The sequence below is a fragment of the Ictalurus furcatus genome, chromosome 13, assembly GCF_023375685.1.
Source record: "Ictalurus furcatus strain D&B chromosome 13, Billie_1.0, whole genome shotgun sequence".
Taxonomy (NCBI): domain Eukaryota; kingdom Metazoa; phylum Chordata; class Actinopteri; order Siluriformes; family Ictaluridae; genus Ictalurus; species Ictalurus furcatus.
Genome location: NC_071267.1, coordinates 18379815 through 18400574, shown reverse-complemented (window position 1 = coordinate 18400574; position 20760 = coordinate 18379815). Strand labels below are relative to the sequence as shown.

At 39.6% G+C, this 20760-nt stretch overlaps 1 protein-coding gene across 1 annotated transcript in view; it reads left to right on the top strand.

Moving 5' to 3' along the window:
• Window positions 1–19601, top strand: part of LOC128617568 (cadherin-12) — an 83721-nt gene extending 64120 nt beyond the window's left edge. Inside the window, exons 8-11 of the mRNA XM_053640751.1 lie at window positions 4868–4989; window positions 7926–8043; window positions 14730–14981; window positions 18231–19601. Of these exons, the coding sequence (XP_053496726.1) occupies window positions 4868–4989; window positions 7926–8043; window positions 14730–14981; window positions 18231–18754 (1016 nt within the window). The 3' untranslated portion in view covers window positions 18755–19601. The remainder of the gene's footprint in view (window positions 1–4867; window positions 4990–7925; window positions 8044–14729; window positions 14982–18230) is intronic.
• The last annotated feature ends 1159 nt before the right edge of the window (window positions 19602–20760 follow it).

Genomic DNA, 20760 nt, shown 5'->3' with positions numbered 1-20760 from the left:
AAAAGTAATTAATGATGAGCTGAAATAGTATGTCTCCCCTGAATGGTTTTCATTGTTCAAGTGTCTGTCTATTTGCTTTGACCTTATAGGTTTAACAACAGACTCATTTCCTTTCTACGACCTTCAGCCATTAGATGATTAAAGCTTTTTATTTTCCAATTTAATTAGTTATGCAAGGCAATATCTCCAAGATAGTCCTCCCAGACAGCTATTAAGTGTTAACTACAAAACAATTTTAATACCTTGCTTCATGTTTAGAAATTACAGTGCTAATTTGAGAAGCTGAGATGTTGTTTTAAGGCTAACAACATTATATACATTTTTAAAAATGCCATTTTACCAATTATGGATTCGTAAAGTAAGTCCTCTACCACTTTACTGACATCCACTCTTCAAGACCTCTCAGAAGACATGGAAGTCCTCCCTCTCGAAGCTCATGGTACTCAATCAAAATTACAAATGCTGCACTCCACATTCATTAACCAGAAATAGTCTAGTGAGTTCATTAAAAGTTAAGGTCTTATCACCATGGTAACAAGCATTGCTAACTGTCTCTCATGCTCATGCTGCTGATATGCTAATTACAGTTTGCTAATGCTAATTTGTAGAGTTGTTGGGAGACGAAGTAAGTCTGTAAAACTTTGGTTCTCTGTTGCAGTGAGACTTGTTCATTCAGTGTTGGAAGCTCACATTTATTAATATGCATTTCTTTCTTCTATCAATCTGTAGCAGACACTGATAGTGGGAGACTGAATGTTCCAGAATTAAATTGTAATCCCAGGCCTCAAAGGAATTACCACCAAATCAGCCAAACTTTACATCATCTTTACAAACTCCCAAAATGTACATTGATTTATAATAATAATAATAATAATAATAATAATAATAATTGTTGTTGTTGTTGTTGTTGTTAATAATAATAATAATAATAATAATAATAATAATAATAATAACAACAACAACAACAATTATTATTAAATAATAATAATAATAATAATAATAATAATTATTATTATTATTTTTTTTATTATTATTATTATTATTATCATGACATTTGTTAGAGTTATAGTTTCAATATCACAAACTTCAGTGTGCTTTACAAACTTGCAACGAAATACTCAAATGCTTAAACATTCATGAATGTCCCTACTCATGAAGAGTTCCCTCTGTCTCTCTCTCTCTCTCTCTCTCTCTCTCTCTATTGCTCTCTATCTCTTTCCTTCTCTCTCTCCCCCTGAGCCAGGTGCGGTCCCAGATGTTGCAGAATTAGAGGATATGAAATCAGAAATAATAATGCTGACAGTATTATATGAGTAGATGAGTCAGCACTGTGTCCTAAAATAGTGTACTTGTTGCTGGTAATGAGAACTATGCTCTTGAGATCTTCTTTCTGTTAATGCAGCAAATGTTTGGGCATTTGGCTGCATTACATTAATTAGAGGCTAGTCGGCTTGTGAATTTTTTTTTCTCCTGTAAAATGGGGCATGATCTCTAATATCACATTAGCACCAACATTTTGCAAATCTATTCCTACTCCAAACTATTTTCTTATATAGTGTAATTCATAAAAAACCTCAGCTGGACTGCAGCTCCAATAATAATGTGCAATGCTGTACATGTGTAGATGTATTTCTTAAGAACACTGCACCATCTAGTGGATAAAGAAATATAAATAAATTCAGTGTCAAAATAAAGTGCAGTGGTCTATTTGAAATCTAACTTGGTACATGTTTTTATCAAAAATAATGTTCTTCGTATCATTCATTTTGTTCATGTTTGTCACAGAGTAAAAACTTACTAGAGTAAAATCAAATCAAATTAAATTTAAACTCACATATCACAGTTAGATAGTGTGTTACATGGTGACAAATCCCATCAGAGCATGGTGCAAAACCTCTGCTCTTATTGTGGCATGTGTTCTTTGTTTGCATTCAGTCTTGTCTCCGCCTCCTAATTTTTCATTAATATGTCTCCCAGTTGTTTCTTGATTGTGCGAACCTGTTCTTTGTGCTGTTGCAAACTCTCACCTATTGTATTTGTGCATTTCTAAAGCTTGTCTTCTAGTCTTTTATAGATTCCTGTTATGGACTATAACAATGATTCTTGGAACACAAATGCAATGACAAGTTTATGCACTTGCATCATGCCTCTATGTTACAGATAGATAGCAAGTACTACACAAAAAATAATAAGACAGTCCATATGCAGTCAAACATCAAACAAGTTAAATATTTTTGATTAATTAGTTAGTGCATAATTATGATTATTATTTTCCCCCCAAAATAAATTTCTTGATATTTTGCTAAAACACATAGCCATCAGTGAATGGTTATACATCCACTGTAAATGAAAAACTGGTGACAAACTGCACCAATAACCTTTTATGTTGACAGCCTTTGTCTGGATCTCTGGCAGGCTCCTGGCAGTATGCTGACATTCAGCTTCACACCAGACACCACAGGCCATAGCTCTATTTAGTTAGAAGACAGAGAAGACATTTCAGTTGACAGGCTTATCATTTCACACAGCTGGACTTAAAATAACAATTTTGTGTAGTTAAATTCAGTGTAAAATTTCAATCAAATAAGCCAAACAGGAAACCTTTGAAAGGTTTCCCATTATAACTTAGTTTAGTTTGAATGGCATGGCTCCAAACTTTGGCAGATCTGACACAAAGAAGCTACGTCTACACAACCCCTAACACACCCATAAGCATGCACGTGCACATGTACATGTACACGTGCACACACACACACACACACACACACACACACACACACACACATACACACACTTCTACACATCTCTATATTGCAAGGAAGATTGCTTTTCTCCATCAAGGTCAGCCAAAGGTCTTGGTTGTATATGGGACCCCAGCGGGGATGTGTATAGATCTCTTTTCCTCTAAGCCATCCCAAGCTCATCACCACAAGCTCATATCACGGATCAAATCTATAAAAGTTCATTCCACACTGATGCCCCCACTGCACTGCACACACTGAATTCAAATGGCATCATGGCTGTAAGTAATCAGATTTAACACTGTAAGTCTGGTGGGTTCACTTTAACCCGGATTTACATGTGCTAGCCATGTTTTCACTTTTGTGACATTATTGCCTGCGGTCAACCTTTTAAAGATTCATTTTTTACGTGTTGCTATTAATCTTAAAGCTGTAGTAAAATCTATTAATTATTCAATAACTACTACAAGTAATAGTGAGAAAGATAGATGTCCTGGGGCGCACGGTGGCTTAGTGGTTAGCACGTTCGCCTCACACCGCCAGGGTCCGGGGCTCGATTCCCGCTGGGGCGTGTGTGTGGAGTTTGCATGTTCTCCCCGTGCTGCAGGGGTTTCCTCTGGGTACTCCGGTTTCCTCCCCCAGTCCAAAGACATGCATGGTAGGCTGATTGGTGTGTCTAAAAGTGTCCGTAGTGTATGAATGGGTGTGTGAGTGTGTATGTGATTGTGCCCTGTGATGGACTGGCACCCTGTCCAGGGTGTACTCCGCCTTGGGCTCCAGGGCTCCAGGTCCCCCTGCGACCCTGAAGAAGGAGTAAGCGGTAGAAGATGGATGGATGGATGGATAAGTGTCCTGGCAATTTAAGAATTAACTCGGTCTGACCAATTATATAGGTGTATATATTGAACATTTCAAGCCTAGAAGAAATTAAATTAATTTATAGGTATCAGTGCAATGTGGCTGGATTTTATTTTATTCATGTCAATTCCATGTTAACCTTTTGGGTCAGTAGTGTTGTACGTCTTGGAGTTCTGGCATGAAAACCTTCTGCGTTTAGTATGTGCCATACTGTGCTTACTGAAACCTCAGTGCCTGTTGCCACGAAGTATTGCTGCAGGTCTTTTGCAGTCACTCGAGGGTTTTTCACAACCTGCCACTCTCAGAAATCTGGTTGCAGCCATTGATAGCATGGCATACTCCTTTTGCTTTTTGTGGTATAATTAAAATAATAACAGGTTCAATGGGTTCACCACTAGATAGTTGAGGTACAGTATTTTATTTTCAGGTTGTCTGTCCATCCAAGATTCTCATTAGTGCAATATCTCAAGAACAAGTGGTCGAATGTTTTTATGATTCATATGTAATTATCATTGTAACCAACAGATGAACTGATTCGATTTTGGAATTGAGCCAAACAGGATCAAGGTCAAAGCAAGGTCAAATTTCTGACTTTTTTTTATTCAATAGCTCCTTTCTGTTTGAAGTATATTTTAAGGGTGTTTCAGGCATACAGATTAGTAACAAGAAGGACTAGACATACTGGCAGTGGAGGCATCCCAATTGATGCCATTGCTATTGAGTTCTACTTGTTACAGAATCCATAATCACCAAAATCTTAAGGTGTTTTAATGGTTTCCTGTTTCTCTTGCAAGTTACAGTATACAGTATAAATACAGTGTAAATACAGTGTAAGCCTCTATTGACCTTTTCTTAATATGACCACATGATGTCAGTATTATACAGTTGATGAATTCCTTTCCAGCCTTGGAAAACCATTTTCATTACACCAAGACTGTATGGTGTTTTAATGTGTTGTGTATCTTTTAATCGATTATACATTTATTATAATTTAAAATTATAATCCTCAATTCTTAAAGATCCTGGAGATTTTCATTATTTCTCTTCTTAAAAAACATTATATAGAGCTTGAAAACAGAGTGCTGCATTTATTTAAGCGTTAAGCAATCATACTTTATATAATAATACTTTGAGTAGAGTAGGAATATAATTTGTGCAGGACATATAAAGAAAAAGCTCAAAACTATCAGCACAATGTCTAAAGCACAGTGTCTGCGTGCTTTTTCTCCTTTTTATTTATTTATTTATTTATGTATTTATTTTTACAGATAACCCCATCCTAACCAGCAAAGTCGCAGTCACAATTCATGTGTTAGATGTTAACGAGTTTCCTCCAGAGTTGGCTATACCTTACGAGACCTATGTGTGTGAAGGTGCCAAAGTGGGACAGGTGAGTGTGTAGCAATATGTGGATAATTTTTTATTTCTCTGAAACACGCACACACAAAAAAAGCTTCAAAAATAGAAAAGCAAGAGGGCACAACAAGGTGTTGTGAGAAGATGCAAGTCAAAGAACAATTCTGGACTAATGAGCCATTTAAGATGATTTATGACACACTTTGCACACCACCACATTCATTAAAATTGCAGGGCAGGTGTGTGTGTGTGTGTGTGTGTGTGTGTCAGAGCTATAGTAGGAGACAAACAATGTAGGTATGATTGATGCCAGGTATTATTCTGTGTTTGTGTTAATTTGTGCAACTAGCTACTCAAAGATAAGGGGAAAAACATTTAGACTAATGGTATAATGAGAACAATGCAATCAAAACAAACACTTTGCATGAGTGACTTTTATATTTAGGATATGAAATTGCATAAACATTTATGAAGGTCTAACTATGACTTTTTTTCACATTTGGTGACTCTGGTGAGGGATTAGCTCTAGCTGGTTGGATTTCTGGGTATTTGACAAATTTGTGTAGTGCGCTGTGATGATGAACTACCTGGAAGTGATCAGGTGGTAGAGAAGCATGGGCTGACGGATGTTCGTGATGGGCTGGTCACGTGTGGCTAAGTGATGCATTAGCTCAGACCTAATCGCTTTGTTCAACATGCACCTGCAGTGTTCACAGCAGAGATGCAGCAGGTGCATGTAACAGCAGGGCAGTATGGTGCTGGAGCAGGCATGAGCAGTAGAGTATAAAACATGAGATATGAGTTGCTACTGCATGAGGAAGATTATGATAACTCAGGGAGTCAGGTATGAGTAGTCAGTCCTGTGGATATTTTGGCCAATCATTCAGAAATGAAAACACACACAGTGCTTACCTGGCCACAGACACAAAGAGTGACAATAAACCACCCTCAGATAAAGTAGCTTCAATTATACTCACTGATACCCATTTATTGTGAATATATACACACCAAGCTCCTGATCTCAATACCTATACTTTCGGGAAGTAACAAACATGAATACATTATTCAGAATTATCAGATACTATGTTCTAAATGAACATAAAAAACAGGGACTGGAGGTGTGCATCAGGACTAGTGTTGCGTGGGATGCCAACAAGAAAAGTTGCATAAGTAGGCACGAGCGAGCAGTCAGATATGAAGCTTCCGGGACAAATATTAACATGAACATGCTCACTCATTCGATATTTATTCACTCATTTGTTTTGTGTCAGAGATTTCCCTTTGCACTGACCACTGGCACAAGCAGCACACTCAACATCCCGCAGCTTGACAGTGTGTGCTTCCAGGTTGTCAAAGTGTGTTTACTTTTGATACATGTGTTTATTTTGGTTTCTCTCCTGTCTCCGGCCCTCTTATGTTATTGGTTCTTTCCTAATGTCGCGGCTATTTTGTGTTATGCCCTTTGATTTTGATTTTGTATATTTAAACCCCCATGTCTCTTTGTCCTGGTCGAAGTATTGTTTCTGTGTTTGGCCACCAGTACTCTACCGAGCTGTTCTGCCCTTTTTTTCTCATTTAATGGTTTTGATCTAGTTTTTGGTCTCATTTGTGATTCTCCTTAAAACCCTGTATTGCCTGTTTGCCGATCAACTGACTCTTGCCTGATTACTGTTTACAATATTGCCCATACCCAATCCCTATTTACATGATAAACTGCCTGATCAGGGTGCTTTAAATTACGTTAGTAGTGTGGGTATATTTTGGGAAATAGAACTAACTAAATACATATATCATGTGCAGGTACAAAGAAACTGACATTCTCCTGTAGAATTTCTGGTGCCATCCAGAACTTATGAGGCCATCAATAATGGCAAGCCATCCTGCACCTGAGGCATCACAGCAATCCTAAACAATGATACTGCCACCCACCATGCTTCACAGTTAGGATGAGGTTCTCCTGTTGGAATTCAGTGGTTGGTTTTTACCAGATATAATGCTTTTCATTTTAAACAAAAAGTTTCATTTTGGATAGGCTTCTGGCTTTTTCACTTGGTCTTGAGCAAACTTCAGAATGGCAGCAGTGTTCTTTTTGGAGAGTAGTGGCTTCCTCCTTGCTATCCTGCTATGCACACCATGCTTGTTCAGTGTTTGCCTGATGGTGAACATTGACATTGATCAGTGCAAGAGTCTTTACGTCATTAGATGTTACTACTGAGTTCTTTGTTACTTCCGTAATATTATTCACCACTCCCTTTGTAGTGATTTTTGCTGGATGACCACTACTTAGGAGAGTAACCGTGGTGCTCAATTTCCTCCATTTGTATATCATGAAATGGTGTAGGCCAAACTCTTTAGAAATTGTTTTGGCAACCTTTTCCAGCCTGTGAGCATTGATAACTCTTTTTCTGAAGTCCTCATGAATCTCCTTTAATCGAGGCATTGCACATTTTCATAAACTTGTGTGGTGAAGACCAGACATTGTGATGAAGCCCCAAGTTTAAACTCATGCCTGATTGCCTTCATTTTGTGTATTTGTATTTGTATGTGTATACTATTTATATGCTTAGTATATCTACTTATAGTTTTTCTTATAAAAAATATTTTAGGGAAAAAGTTTGATTAAAAAAAATGGTCCATCTTGTTCACCTTCATTGAACCCTTGACTGTATTTCATATGTTCTTACCTGACCCTATTAATGCTGATGAACTTCTGGTCTGGGCTAAAAAAAAGTCAGCCCTATGCTTGCTTCTTTATAATATTCTGTGTATTTTTGTTATGACAATTAGTGGTGCTGTTGCATTTGGTTTCACAAAAGTCCAAAATAATCTGCTTCAACATATCAACTGAAGTTGGGTGCCAAAAATTTAATTTTATATTGATGATGCACCACAGTAAATATTTTTTGAGAAATGTACTGAACAGCCACACTATAATTGATCTACTTTCAATAAATTGTCCTTTATCCTTAGGTGATTCAGATCTTCAGTGCAAAAGATGACGATATTCCTATGACAGAACACAATTTCTCCTTCAAATCATCACAGGAAGAGATGAAGATCAAGAATTTCACTATCAAAGATTTTGGAAGTGAGTTTCTCTCTCTCACACACAATCAGTCATGATTCTATCCTTCCGATGTCTCCATTCATGTCTGCATTAAATACATTAAACTCATAAAAAAATGTTTGAATATGTGTAAATAAACTCTTTTCATAGCTGTAAAGTTTTCCACGTTGTCAATGAACAACAAAATTATGTTGATGTGTTTTAAAATGAGAAAGGTAATTTTGCAAGTGTAGATGATATTTCTGTCAAGAAACCATCTTCATCCCAGTTGAGGCTGCTGTCTTGTAAACACAGCCTTTTACATTTTCATGATTACACCTCTGGCAAACCCGGCAGCTGATACACTCCTCTAGCACCAAGGCCATCTTCATTATGCATCAACCTGCTAGCTGTTACAGCCCTTATAAAACATTACAGTTGAACATTCCTACTGGTGTTGATGAGGTAAAAATAACAGGGTAGTCACAGTAAGTAATTCTGTGATTCAGATGTACAGAATAATCATCAACAATCAAGCGTAGTGTCTGAAATGTAAGGTCACATTCTTTATGTGTAAAAAGGAAAATGCGTTGTATTTCCAATTTTTGTATTTCCAAATTTCTACTTTGCAAGAAAACGTCTGGGTTATGCATGAAACCCTGTTTCCTGAGAAGTGAATGAGACGTTGCATGCGCTTCACGCTGTGGGAAGCACCCTCGCATGTGAGCGGTATCTAAATTCTATGTGAACTCATGCCTATTTATAAGCCTGTGAACCGTGTCCTCAGCTTCTATTACCTAAAGTGAAGGCGCAATTCACAGGCATGCCCCAGTATGACAAAGCTATGCAACATTCCCTTCTCAGGGAACAGGGTTACATGAGTAACCCAGACGTTCCCTTTCAAAGGGAACTCAACTATACATGAGCTTCATGCTGTGGGAATGAGAATACCCACTCCGTCATACTAAGGGCATGGCCTGTTAAAAAGATCCAAGCCTGAGGGTCACTGCAAGACACTCATGCTCGGGGTGTAATGTCCAGACTGTAATATCGAATAAATGTGTGCAGTGTAGACCACCCCACCATAGCACACACATCTTGTAAGGGTACCGGTTTGGATAAAGCCTTCGAGGAGGCAAGGAGCCTTCCCCCTTGTGGAATGAGCCCTTATGCCCAGAGGCGTAGTGAGACCATGCACCTCATAAGTGATAGCGATTGTTTCCACTACCTAATTAGAGATGTACAGCATCACCTCTACTGTCGCCGCCAAAGCAGACCAGCAACTGCTCTGACTTATGCCACTGGCCGGAGCAGTGAACGTAAGTACAGAAAGCCCTTACTTGACACAGTAGGTGCAATTTCTCTTGTTCCGGTATAAATAATGGAGGAGGGCGGAAAGCCTGAAACACTACCGGCTGGGCAGCAGATGTAGCACTTTAGTAAAATAATCTGGCCTAGGATTTAGGAAGGCATTGGCTAATCCAGAGGCAAAGTCAAGGCAGGAAGGGGCCACAGAGAAAGCTTGTAGATCTCCTACTCGCTTGAAAGATGTCAGGGTCAGCAGAAGAGCTACCTTTAGTGTCAGAACCTTCTCTGAGGCTGACTCTAAGGGCTCAAATGGGGCACGTGCAGACTTTTGAGGGCCACAGACATGTCCCAGGAAGGTATGGTGGTCTGCAAATGGGCCTCAGCCACCTGACCCAATGCATAAACCTTGATGTTAGAGAATGTTGCAACACTGAGACTCCATCAATAGGAATGTGGCTGGCCAAAATGGTGGCCACGTAGACCCTGATTGTAAACGGAGCCAACCATGCTGAGAAATGTCCTTGTAAGCACTCTAGAACTGTATCTATTGTGCAGTTTACTGGGTCTAGCTACCGTTCCTCACACCATAAGACAAAAAGTCACCAATTGATCACATTCAATTTTGTCATGGATGGTGCTCTAGCGTTCAACATGGTCTCTACAACCTCAGTTGAGAGATCAGAATCTATGAGCTGGTGAACCTCAGGGGCCAGACCCACAGTTTCCATAGTTCTAGCTGAGGGAGATAAATGAACCCTTTGGCTTGAGACAGTACATCCCAGCGAACGGGAATATCCCAGGGAGTGCCATCCTGCAGGGATATTATCTCTGAGAACCATATTCGAGCTGGCCAATAAGGGTCTACTAGCAGCAGGCATAGACAGTCTTGGCATACTCTCGCAAGAACGTGTGTGGGAGCACAGCAATCAGGGGAAAAGCGTTCAGACATGACTTCAGCCACGTGTGCCCCATGGCGTCCAGCCACAATGGTGAGGGTGAACCACAGTGGGCAATGTGTTGTCTCCTCGGAGGTGAACACATCCACTTCCGCTTGGCTGAACCTCCGCGATATGGACTCCACCAATTGTGCATGGAGCCCCCAATCCCTGGGCCTCAGCCCCTGCCTCGACAGGATGTCTGTCTCCACATTCTGGTTGCCCGGAATGTACATTGCACTCACTGACAAAAACTTTCCTTCTGCCCAGAGAAGAATTTGTTCTGCCTGCCTGAACAGGGAGCTTGAACATACCCCTCCCTGGTGGTTGACATATGAGACCACCACTGTGATGTCTGTCACAACTAACACATTGTGACCTCTCAGTTGAGGAAGAAAGAATTTCAGTGCTAGAAATACGGCCCGCATTTCTAGGCAATTTATATGCCACTCCATATGAAGGCCGATCCAACAGATGAAGGTGCGCCCCAGCCCATGAGGGAAGTAACTGTCATTACCTTCTTGTGATAAGGAGAAGCCCTGAGATTGTGACCAAAGGCTAGAAACCGGGGACACCTCCAAATTTTCAGAGCACGTAAGCAGTGCCGCTTGACACTGATTGATCTCAGGCTACTTTTCAGCCACCACTGAAACAGTCTCATGTGCAATAGGCCCAATGGGATGACGTTGGCTGCTGCTGCCATAAGCCCCAACAGCCTCTCAAAGAGACTGGAGGGGATGTACAGACCCAGCTTTATCTTGCTCAATGTTGATAGGATTGACCCTACGCATGTTGGGGATAGAAACGCCCTCATCAAAGTAGAATCCCATATAACCCGTAGAAAATTTGTACTCTGCACTGGAGAAAACATACTTTTCTTGGGGTTCAACCTGACCCTCAAGCTCCTCATGTGGGTGAGAACAACACCCTGATGTTGAATTGCCAGTTCCCTGGATCGTGCTAGAATTAACCAGTCATCCAGGTAGTTTTGTACACTGATGCCCTGGAGTCACAATGGAGCCAGAGTGGCATCCATGCACTTTGTGCTGGTGCAAGGGGATAAAGCTAGACTGAAGGGAAGAACCCGATATTGGTACGTGTTGCCTTCAAATGCAAACTTCAGGAACTTCCTGCGACTGGGCAATATTTCTATGTGGAAACATGTGTCTTTTAGATCTATTGTCACAATCCAGTCCTCAAACTGAATCTGTGGAACAATAGGTTTGAGCATCAGCATCTTGAACTTGTATGTCTAAAGAGTATGGTTCATATTGTAAAATTGGCTGAATACTTCCATCTTTTTTGTGTACTAGGAAAGATCACTTGTAAAAACCTCCCTCCCACAGGGAACAGGGTACAGTGAGGGAAAAAAGTATTTGATGCCCTGCTGATTTTGTACGTTTGCCCACTGACAAAGAAATGATCAGTCTATAATTTTAATGGTAGATTTATTTGAACAGTGAGAGACAGAATAACAACAAAAAAATCCAGAAAAACGCATGTCAAAAATGTTATAAATTGATTTGCATTTTAATGAGGGAAATAAGTATTTGACCCCCTCTCAATCAGAAAGATTTCTGGCTCCCAGGTGTCTTTTATACAGGTAATGAGCTGAGATTAGGAGCACACTCTTAAAGGGAGTGCTCCTAATCTCAGCTTGTTACCTGTATAAAAGACACCTGTCCACAGAACCAATCAATCAATCAGATTCCAAACTCTCCACCAAGGCCAAGACCAAAGAGCTCTCCAAGGATGTCAGGGACAAGATTGTAGACCTACACAAGTCTGGAATGGGCTACAAGACCATTGCCAATCAGCTTGGTGAGAAGGTGACAACAGTTGGTACGATTATTCGCAAATGGAAGAAAGACAAAAGAACTGTCAATCTCCCTCGGCCTGGGGCTCCATGCAAGATCTCACCTCGTGGAGTTGCAATGATCATGAGAACAGTGAGGAATCAGCCCAGAACTACACGGGAGGATCTTGTCAATGATCTCAAGGCAGCTGGGACCATAGTCACCAAGAAAACAATTGGTAACACACTACGCCGTGAAGGACTGAAATCCTGCAGCACCTGCAAGGTCCCCCTGCTCAAGAAAGCACATATACATGCCCGTCTGAAGTTTCCCAATGAACATCTGAATGATTGAGAGGACAACTGGGTGAAAGTGTTGTGGTCAGATGAGACCAAAATGGAGCTCTTTGGCATCAACTCAACTCGCCGTGTTTGGAGGAGGAGGAATGCTGCCTATGACCCCAAGAACACCATCCCCACCGTCAAACATGGAGGTGGAAACATTATGCTTTGGGGGTGTTTTTCTGCTAAGGGGACAGGACAACTTCACCGCATCAAAAGGACGATGAACGGGGCCATGTACCGTCAAATCTTGGGTGAGAACCTCCTTCCCTCGGCCAGGGCATTGAAAATGGGTCGTGGATGGGTATTCCAGCATGACAATGATCCAAAACACACGGCCAAGGCAACAAAGGAGTGGCTCAAGAAGAAGCACATTAAGGTCCTGGAGTGGCCTAGCCAGTCTCCAGACCTTAATCCCATACAAAATCTGTGGAGGGAGCTGAAGGTTCGAGTTGCCAAATGTCAGCCTCAAAACCTTAATGACTTGGAGAAGATCTGCAAAGAGGAGTGGGACAAAATCCCTCCTGAGATGTGTGCAAACCTGGTGGCCAACTACAAGAAACGTCTGACCTGTGTGATTGCCAACAAGGGTTTTGCCACCAAGTACTAAGTCATGTTTTGCAGAGGGGTCAAATACATATTTCCCTAATTAAAATGCAAATCAATTTATAACATTTTTGACATGTGTTTTTCTGGATTTTTTTGTTGTTGTTGTTATTCTGTCTCTCACTGTTCAAATAAATCTACCATTAAAATTATAGGATGATCATTTCTTTGTCAGTGGGCAAACGTACAAAATCAGCAGGGGATCAAATACTTTTTTCCCTCACTGTACATGTTCTATAGCCCCTTTGTCCAAAAGGGATCTTACTTCCTACGCTAACATTGGGCTCTGCTCTGTGCTGACTATTGTGGTAAATGGCACACTTATATAGCGCTTTCGCTGTGGTGAGCTGCTCTCTGTTTTTGCTGCAATGACTCCCCCTTCTGGCTCCTCAGAGGGTGGGTTGGCTTTCCATAGGAGTCGGGCAGCGAGCTCCAAAATCCAGCTGAGTGCCGGACTCGGAAGACATAGCAAGAGATAAAGCAGCACTTGTCTAAGTCTCCTCTTCCAGATCCGGATGCCCAGGTCTGCGAGGCTCTGAAACCCAACTCCCTTCGGCCAAAAAGAGAGCGAGCCATGAGCTGAGCTGCCTAATTGTGAAGTGCTCACAATTCACGCAGTCAGCCCCCTCAAGGGCTGCCGTGGCATGTTCCATCCCCAGATACTTCACACAGAAAGTGTGTCCATCCCCAGATGCGACACACTTCCTGAATTCTCTCTCACTCATACTTTTTTTTTCTTTTTTTTTTTTTAAAGGGACAGAAAAGTAAATAGATATTTTTTTGAAAAATAGAGAGGAAATGAAGAGTTCTTTTGTGAGTGTTCACACAAACGACCAACATGCAGTCTCGCTGAAGATAATAGGGCTGAGGACGTGGTTCACAGGTGCTGTTTTTATAGTCATGCGACGTGCAAAATTGCCACATCACCTGACCATGGCGTGATTTCACACAGACTTCAGATACCAGTCACACACGAGGGAGCTTCCCACAGCATGGAGCTCATGCAATGTTGAGTTCTCTTTGAAAGGGAACACATTATTTCATTTGCATGAATGTTATCCTAGTTTATCCTTTAATCTGAAATAAATTTCAAAAAGTTCTGAACATCCATAGTCATTTAGAACAGTAGGAGGATCTTAACTATGCATCCAACAAAGGGCAGCTAATCAGAAACATTTAACTGAAACAACCCAGTAAAAAATGTAGTTAGTGGGTAAGCTTAGAGTTGATCTAAGTACCTAAACACTGATTTCATATGGAAAAAAACAAACACCACTTCTCTGACTAAAAAAAAGTCAAGCAACTTATTACACTTTATATGAGTGTGTTGTGATCAACAGTGCTAGCAGTACAAAACACTTTCAGAATACTTTCAGAAAATGAAACAATATAGCTTGTGTCAATACTCCTAGATCAATTAAATTATTTTAGTAGTTACAATCACCTTAATTTAGAATCGATTTTGTTTCCACTATGCTCCTGCCAGTTTTCTCCCCATTATTTTAGATGTTCATACTCATCAGCATCTGTGTTGATGGGCAGGTAGGTTTTAATCTGCTGCAGTAGGCTCTATTTGAAGTGCTTTTCTAATGCTACAAAAGCTTTTGAAGACTGTTCTGAAGCATAAACCAGGCTTTACTCAATCAAATTCACCCAATTATTTCTTAAATTGTGTTTCTCAAACCACTGTTTGATAGGCACTTTTTTTAATATCCTATTTCTTCATTTCCATATCCACCCAGACAACACTGCAGGCATTGTAACCCTGCGCAGTGGCTTTTGGCGGCGTGCTCAGGAGATCTACCACCTTCCAGTAGTTATTGAGGACAGTGGTTACCCAGTACAGAGCAGCACTGGCACGCTGACCATCCGTGTGTGTGGCTGTGATTCTGACGGCTCCCTGCTGACCTGCAGTGCAGAGGCCATCTTCCTCCCTGTTGGTCTCAGTACCGGAGCACTTATAGCTATTCTGCTTTGCATTGTAATACTGCTAGGTGAGTGGACTGCTGGCTGTGACCAAATAGGGATGAAAACGAATCTCATAATTAACATGGACTTGAAATATATAAACAAAACATTGTGTGGGCATGCAGTACAATCATGTGATTATTTTATACATGGAGAATGTGGTAATATTAGGCTTGCAAAACCTAAATTTTTGGTGAAATTTTTTTCAGTTTTGTTCCATACATTATGGGTACTGAAATGAATCCAACAAATGGATTGCAGTGGCTACAGATACAACACAGATGATTTCAGTAATTAGGTTCATTTAATTGAGGACAAAATCATTAGTGCAGCCAGATGGAGGAGTGCAGATTTGGAACCCATCATGGTTATTAATCTAACAAAATGTATATATTGTATGCATCCAGTATACTCCTCTGATGATTGAAAAAAAAAAAAAGCATTACAAAACAGAGAACCCAATTTTGGAACTTAAACTGATATTTTGAAAACTCTTTTCCATTTTTAATTTTGCATAAATATTTCCTCTAATTTCATTCTCACTAGTTCAAAAATTAAGCCCTCTTAAAGTTCTGTGCTTCATGAGCTACAAGCCAACCTGGTCCTGGAAGACTTTTTGTTGAGTGGATCAAAATAAACAGACTTCTGGGGCTTTCCAAGCTCAGTTAATTAGAATGCACTTATTAATTAGGCAGTGGGATATCATCCATGGTGGCTTCTCTCTTAATCAGATTCATATAAAAAAAAAAGTCCCCACTAGCTAGATGGACTTAGTTATATCCCAGTCTAAATTACTCATCAAGAACTAAGCTCTAGGCTCTGTAGTGATTAACTAAACCACTGAGCATAAAGAATGAACGAGGGAGCCCTTATTGCCTCCTTACAATGACGATTTAAGTAGAATTGTTGGTCACTGAAGTAGGACTTTCTCAACAAGACAAGCTAATGACTCATCTTTCCCTAACTGGACCAGAGGTAAAGTAATAAAAAATGCATAATGACTTGTATAATGTCAGTTTTAGATATAAGTTTAGCATAGTACAGTAAATGCACAGGAAAGTATGGATAATTATGTAAAGGTAAACATCAATTATACACTAACTACACAGAGCAGCAGGAGTATAATCCAAATGGGACATGAACAGATAAGCAGGCTGAGTACAAATTACATGATCAAGCATGTAGCAGCATATAAAGTACACTGATAAAGCAAAACCTAACATCTGCAGGAACAGTCCTAAGATATCACTGCATAGTAAAGTGTTCATGCAAAATATAGCGATACTAATAGTCGTGAATATTGCCTATGCATCACCCCCTAATGGCTGATGTCAAAATGCAGCATTCAAAGTTGTAGTTATTTGATGATAATCCTTACAGTTTATTCTGCAGCTTTCACCAATCCCGCATCATAGAAAGCTCAGAGGTATACGGGACAACAGCTGTCAGTCCAACACTTTATAGTTAGTTTTTTCATGTCATGCTTCTATATTAGCTTTCATGTTTCCATAACTTTACCTTTTCCCACAAGTTTTATCCATTCCCTGTGTTGGCCCCATGTTTTATTTCCAAAGCTTGAGCACTGTAGTATTTATTTTTGCAGTTTCAAGAGAGATCAAATTGAACTGACAGAAAGAAACAGACAGCAAACTAAACCATGTTTAAGCCAAATTAATCCACAGTACACACTGTACTCAAAATAAGATGCTTTATGTTTTTGGAAACAAAATAGTTGACTAGTTTTATACCAAAGGGAAAAGAAAATCTTTGTCCATTACATACTAATTCCATTCTAATGATACACTTTTACATATCAATTAATTAATTACACATAATTTGAGGATGAAAAGATTAAAGTGGGTTTAAATTACGTAGGAGTATTTTTCAGTAGTATTTAATACAATAAGAGTATGTAATACAATATATGCAAAAAAAACAACAACAATGCTTGTCTAGCAGCTACAGCCAACTTACAGGTAGCTTCCAGTATTATTATTTTTTTTTCAATGTAATGGTGTAACGTGTACACATGTTATGTATGTCTGGCCAAACCTCCTTCTTTCCTTCCTCAGTGTTGCTGCAGCCTACACTCTTCCAAATCCACAGGCGATACTATCATCACTTGGCGATAGTTAGGGGGCATGATAAGACAATGGCATTTTACACATGATTTCATGAAGTCTTGCGGCTAAAAGATTATATGGAACATTGTATCATCATTGAACATGGATCCAGATCAAGATTCCAGTGCACTGTTGATAAAAGAATACCAGCACAGGTGTTAGGAGGATACAGGTAGGCCAGTGTGCCTCACTGCCTCCATGCCTGTGAGAATGAGACAGACCCCTAAGGCTCTTTTAGTCATATCCTTGTGATAGCCTGAATAACTCGTTGAGTAAACACACATGCACAGGAGAAGAGAAGGAATATGCAGGGAGAGACATGGTGGGCGACCTCCATTATAGGTGCTCTATTTGTCAGCCTGACCCACTTTCAGTTCTGCAGCAGCATCCATGACAGTCACAGTTAAAACTCTATACGACCAAGGAAAATGCATTATCAATTGCTCTCCTGTCTATCTGGAGCCAAATACACATACAAAAATAACCCCCTTAGAAACACACACACACACACACACACAGACACACACACACACAGATTAAGTGTTGTAATGTAGATGTGTAGCACTTGGGGGGGCTGTTGTTTCACAGCCATAATCTCTCAAATGAGAGGGCATAAACCACTGGGTTATTTTTATCTCTTGGTCCTGCTGGTGTCATGTTCTTCCCGCAAGTGTAATATTCCGCAAGTTTTCACTTTTATGAAATTTATGAACATTTGCCTCATCATAAACAGGCACTCTATACTGCCACACTCCTTTTCTTTTTCCCCACATTGAAGAAAATAACATCAGTCTGCACACACACACTGAGAAGACTACACTGCATTCATGAACATGCATATCTATATTTACCAGACTCTAGCTACAGGGCACTTTTTCTCTCTCAGTAAAATTTAAGTCAGACGGCTAGAAAGAGAAGGTTCTGCAGCACTTTAAAGGAGTCAGACAGAATGGATGAAGATTGCACATCCTGAGTAGACTTTGCAGGATTGAAGATGCTGCCATCTGTTAACCCATGAGGAAAGAATAAAAAAATGTTACTCTAAACCCTGAAAATCTGTCATTATTATTTTCCCTTTGAGTCAAAATTCTATTTCCTTTAAAATGGATGGCTGTTGGATTTTTGTGTTTACATGCTTCTGTCTCCCCGCAGTGATCGTAGTGCTGTACATGGGAGTCCGACGGCAGAAGAAAAAAGAAACGCTTATGACCTCCAAAGAAGACATCCGAGACAATGTTATCCACTATGATGATGAGGGTGGAGGTGAGGAAGACACACATGCCTTTGACATTAGCACTCTCCGAAACCCTAAAGCCATCAAGGACAACCTTTATCGGAGGGATGTTAAACCAGAGGCTGCCTCTGTTCCTCAGCCATTAGCCGCCTCACAGGACAGTGAAGACCTTCGGAAGTTCATCAGTCAGAGACTGCAGGCACATGACGGTGATAACTCTGCACCGCCCTATGACTCACTGGCCACCTACGCTTACGAGGGTGAAGGATCAGTGGCCGAAAGCCTGAGCGCCATAGAATCATTAAATTGTGAGACAGAAGAGGATTATGATTACCTACACGAGTGGGGACCTCGTTTCAAAACCCTTGCAGGGATCTTTGGAGAAAATGTGCAAAGCCAGACTGACATCACCTCCACAAGCACCACAGAAAACAAACATTGATGATGAACACAAATGCCAATTTGCAAGATGTTTATTTATTTACTTCACTTAATTCTTAATTCTTTTAATATTACCAGTTCTGTTTTTGTTTTTAATCCTTTTATTCTTCCTCAAGGTAATGTTGTGAGCTCTGGTTTGTCTCCATTCCCCATGCAACAAAACTACAATTCAAAAGAGTATTATTTTTGCTCATATTTACTTTTTGTTTTTCAGTGCTTAAGGAAAGACAAAAGTTAAAAAGGGAATGAAAACATCCTTAAAAAGTGCCTCAATAGATTTTTTTTCCCTTTGCTTTACCTCTGATTTTCATGCACACAAAACTACCCCTACACACTACTTCCCACACAAACACATGCCTTCCAGAAAAGCAAGACAGTGTTAAAGATGTCAAGTACTCAAGCTCCTCAAAAATAATGTTGAGACGGGCTTCACTAAGGATTACGGGAGGCAAATATAGACACGGTCCAAGTTTGGCCAAAGGTCATCTAAATGCTATTTATGATTATAATTATTTATTTGTGAGGCTGAAATGTTTTTCTTGTAGGATTTTTTGATGTATTTATCTCTATTTATCACAAACCCTTTTTGTTTCTTTTGAATACACTTGGGGATTTTTGTAATTATATGCTCCTCACATTAACATAGACATTGAAGTGTTGTGAGGAAATTGTAAAGACTTGTACATAATGTTAATTGTAAAGTCAGTTTAGGGCTAAACATGAGCTACTGTATTGAGTCATGTAACACGCTGTTTTCTTAAATAAACACCACTTACAAAAGCTATTTTATTTTAAATATATCTGATTTTGTGCAGGGTGGAACAGATGCTCACTGTGTGATTGTCTGTGTGGAGTCTCTGTGCCATTTCTGTGCATTTTTTTCTGTCTACTGTAGGTGTGGGTTTCCTATGGGTTCTCTGGTTTCCTTCCACTTCCCAAAATCATGATAATAGGTGGACTGTCTAAGTTATATTGCCCTGAGGTGTGAATGTGTGTGCATGGTGCCCTGCAATGGACTGGTGCCCCAAACAGGATGTATTCCCACCTGGCACCCAGTATTCACCAGATACACCATAACTCTGACAAAGTGGATAAAGTGAGTAGCCCATTTAGGTAGTCTAAGGTTTGGGTTTCATTCATCATTCTTTTATTCATCTTCAATAAGCACGTTATCCTGCTCAGGGTTGTGGCTGTGGATTGAATATGAACATCTACTGTATATTATCACACTAATTATTGTGCCATGGACTTGTTTATAGAAATATAAAACAAATCACATTATGGATGTAATAAGGAATTAAAACAAATACCAAGAAACGTACACAAAGCAACATTAGTAAAATGTAAAGCCACTCAGACTACACATTCATCTTAATGCATAATACCATCACAGCATGTTCAGCCTGCTCATGTTGGAAAGGGGAAATATTTTAAATCCAATCAGACATTTTATTCTAGTACATTAAATTAGCATGGATGTGCCATGGCTTGTTCATTTCTGTACATAGCTTTAGAAACCACTCAGACTTCATTTCACATAATAACTAAATTGTGCCAAAACCTAGAAGCATTGATGGACCAAAATAGAGACTGTGATTATGGTTTGCAACGGTTTTGTTTTTTCAAACGACAACAAAAAAACACACACAAAAAAAAACAATGAACAGCTATCAGTTGTTGAATAAAAACTAACTAACTAACTAACTAACAATAATAATAATAATAATAATAATAATAATAAACATTTATTTTTTACAATTCAGATTAATTAAAGTTAATAATAAACCATGTTGCAGAAAAGGAATGATGCTATAATATTTAGTGATTTGTGAAAATATCTATTGTCCTTATCGGGCATTTTCATTCAGTGTCCATAAATCTCTACCTGTTATGTGTTAATCTGTATCTCAAAGCACAATCTAGGTTTCTAGGTTCCACTTTAATGACTGTGGAAATGAGCTGTCATTACAAATGTGTTTAATGTGTTTATAAGATCAGGACATCAGG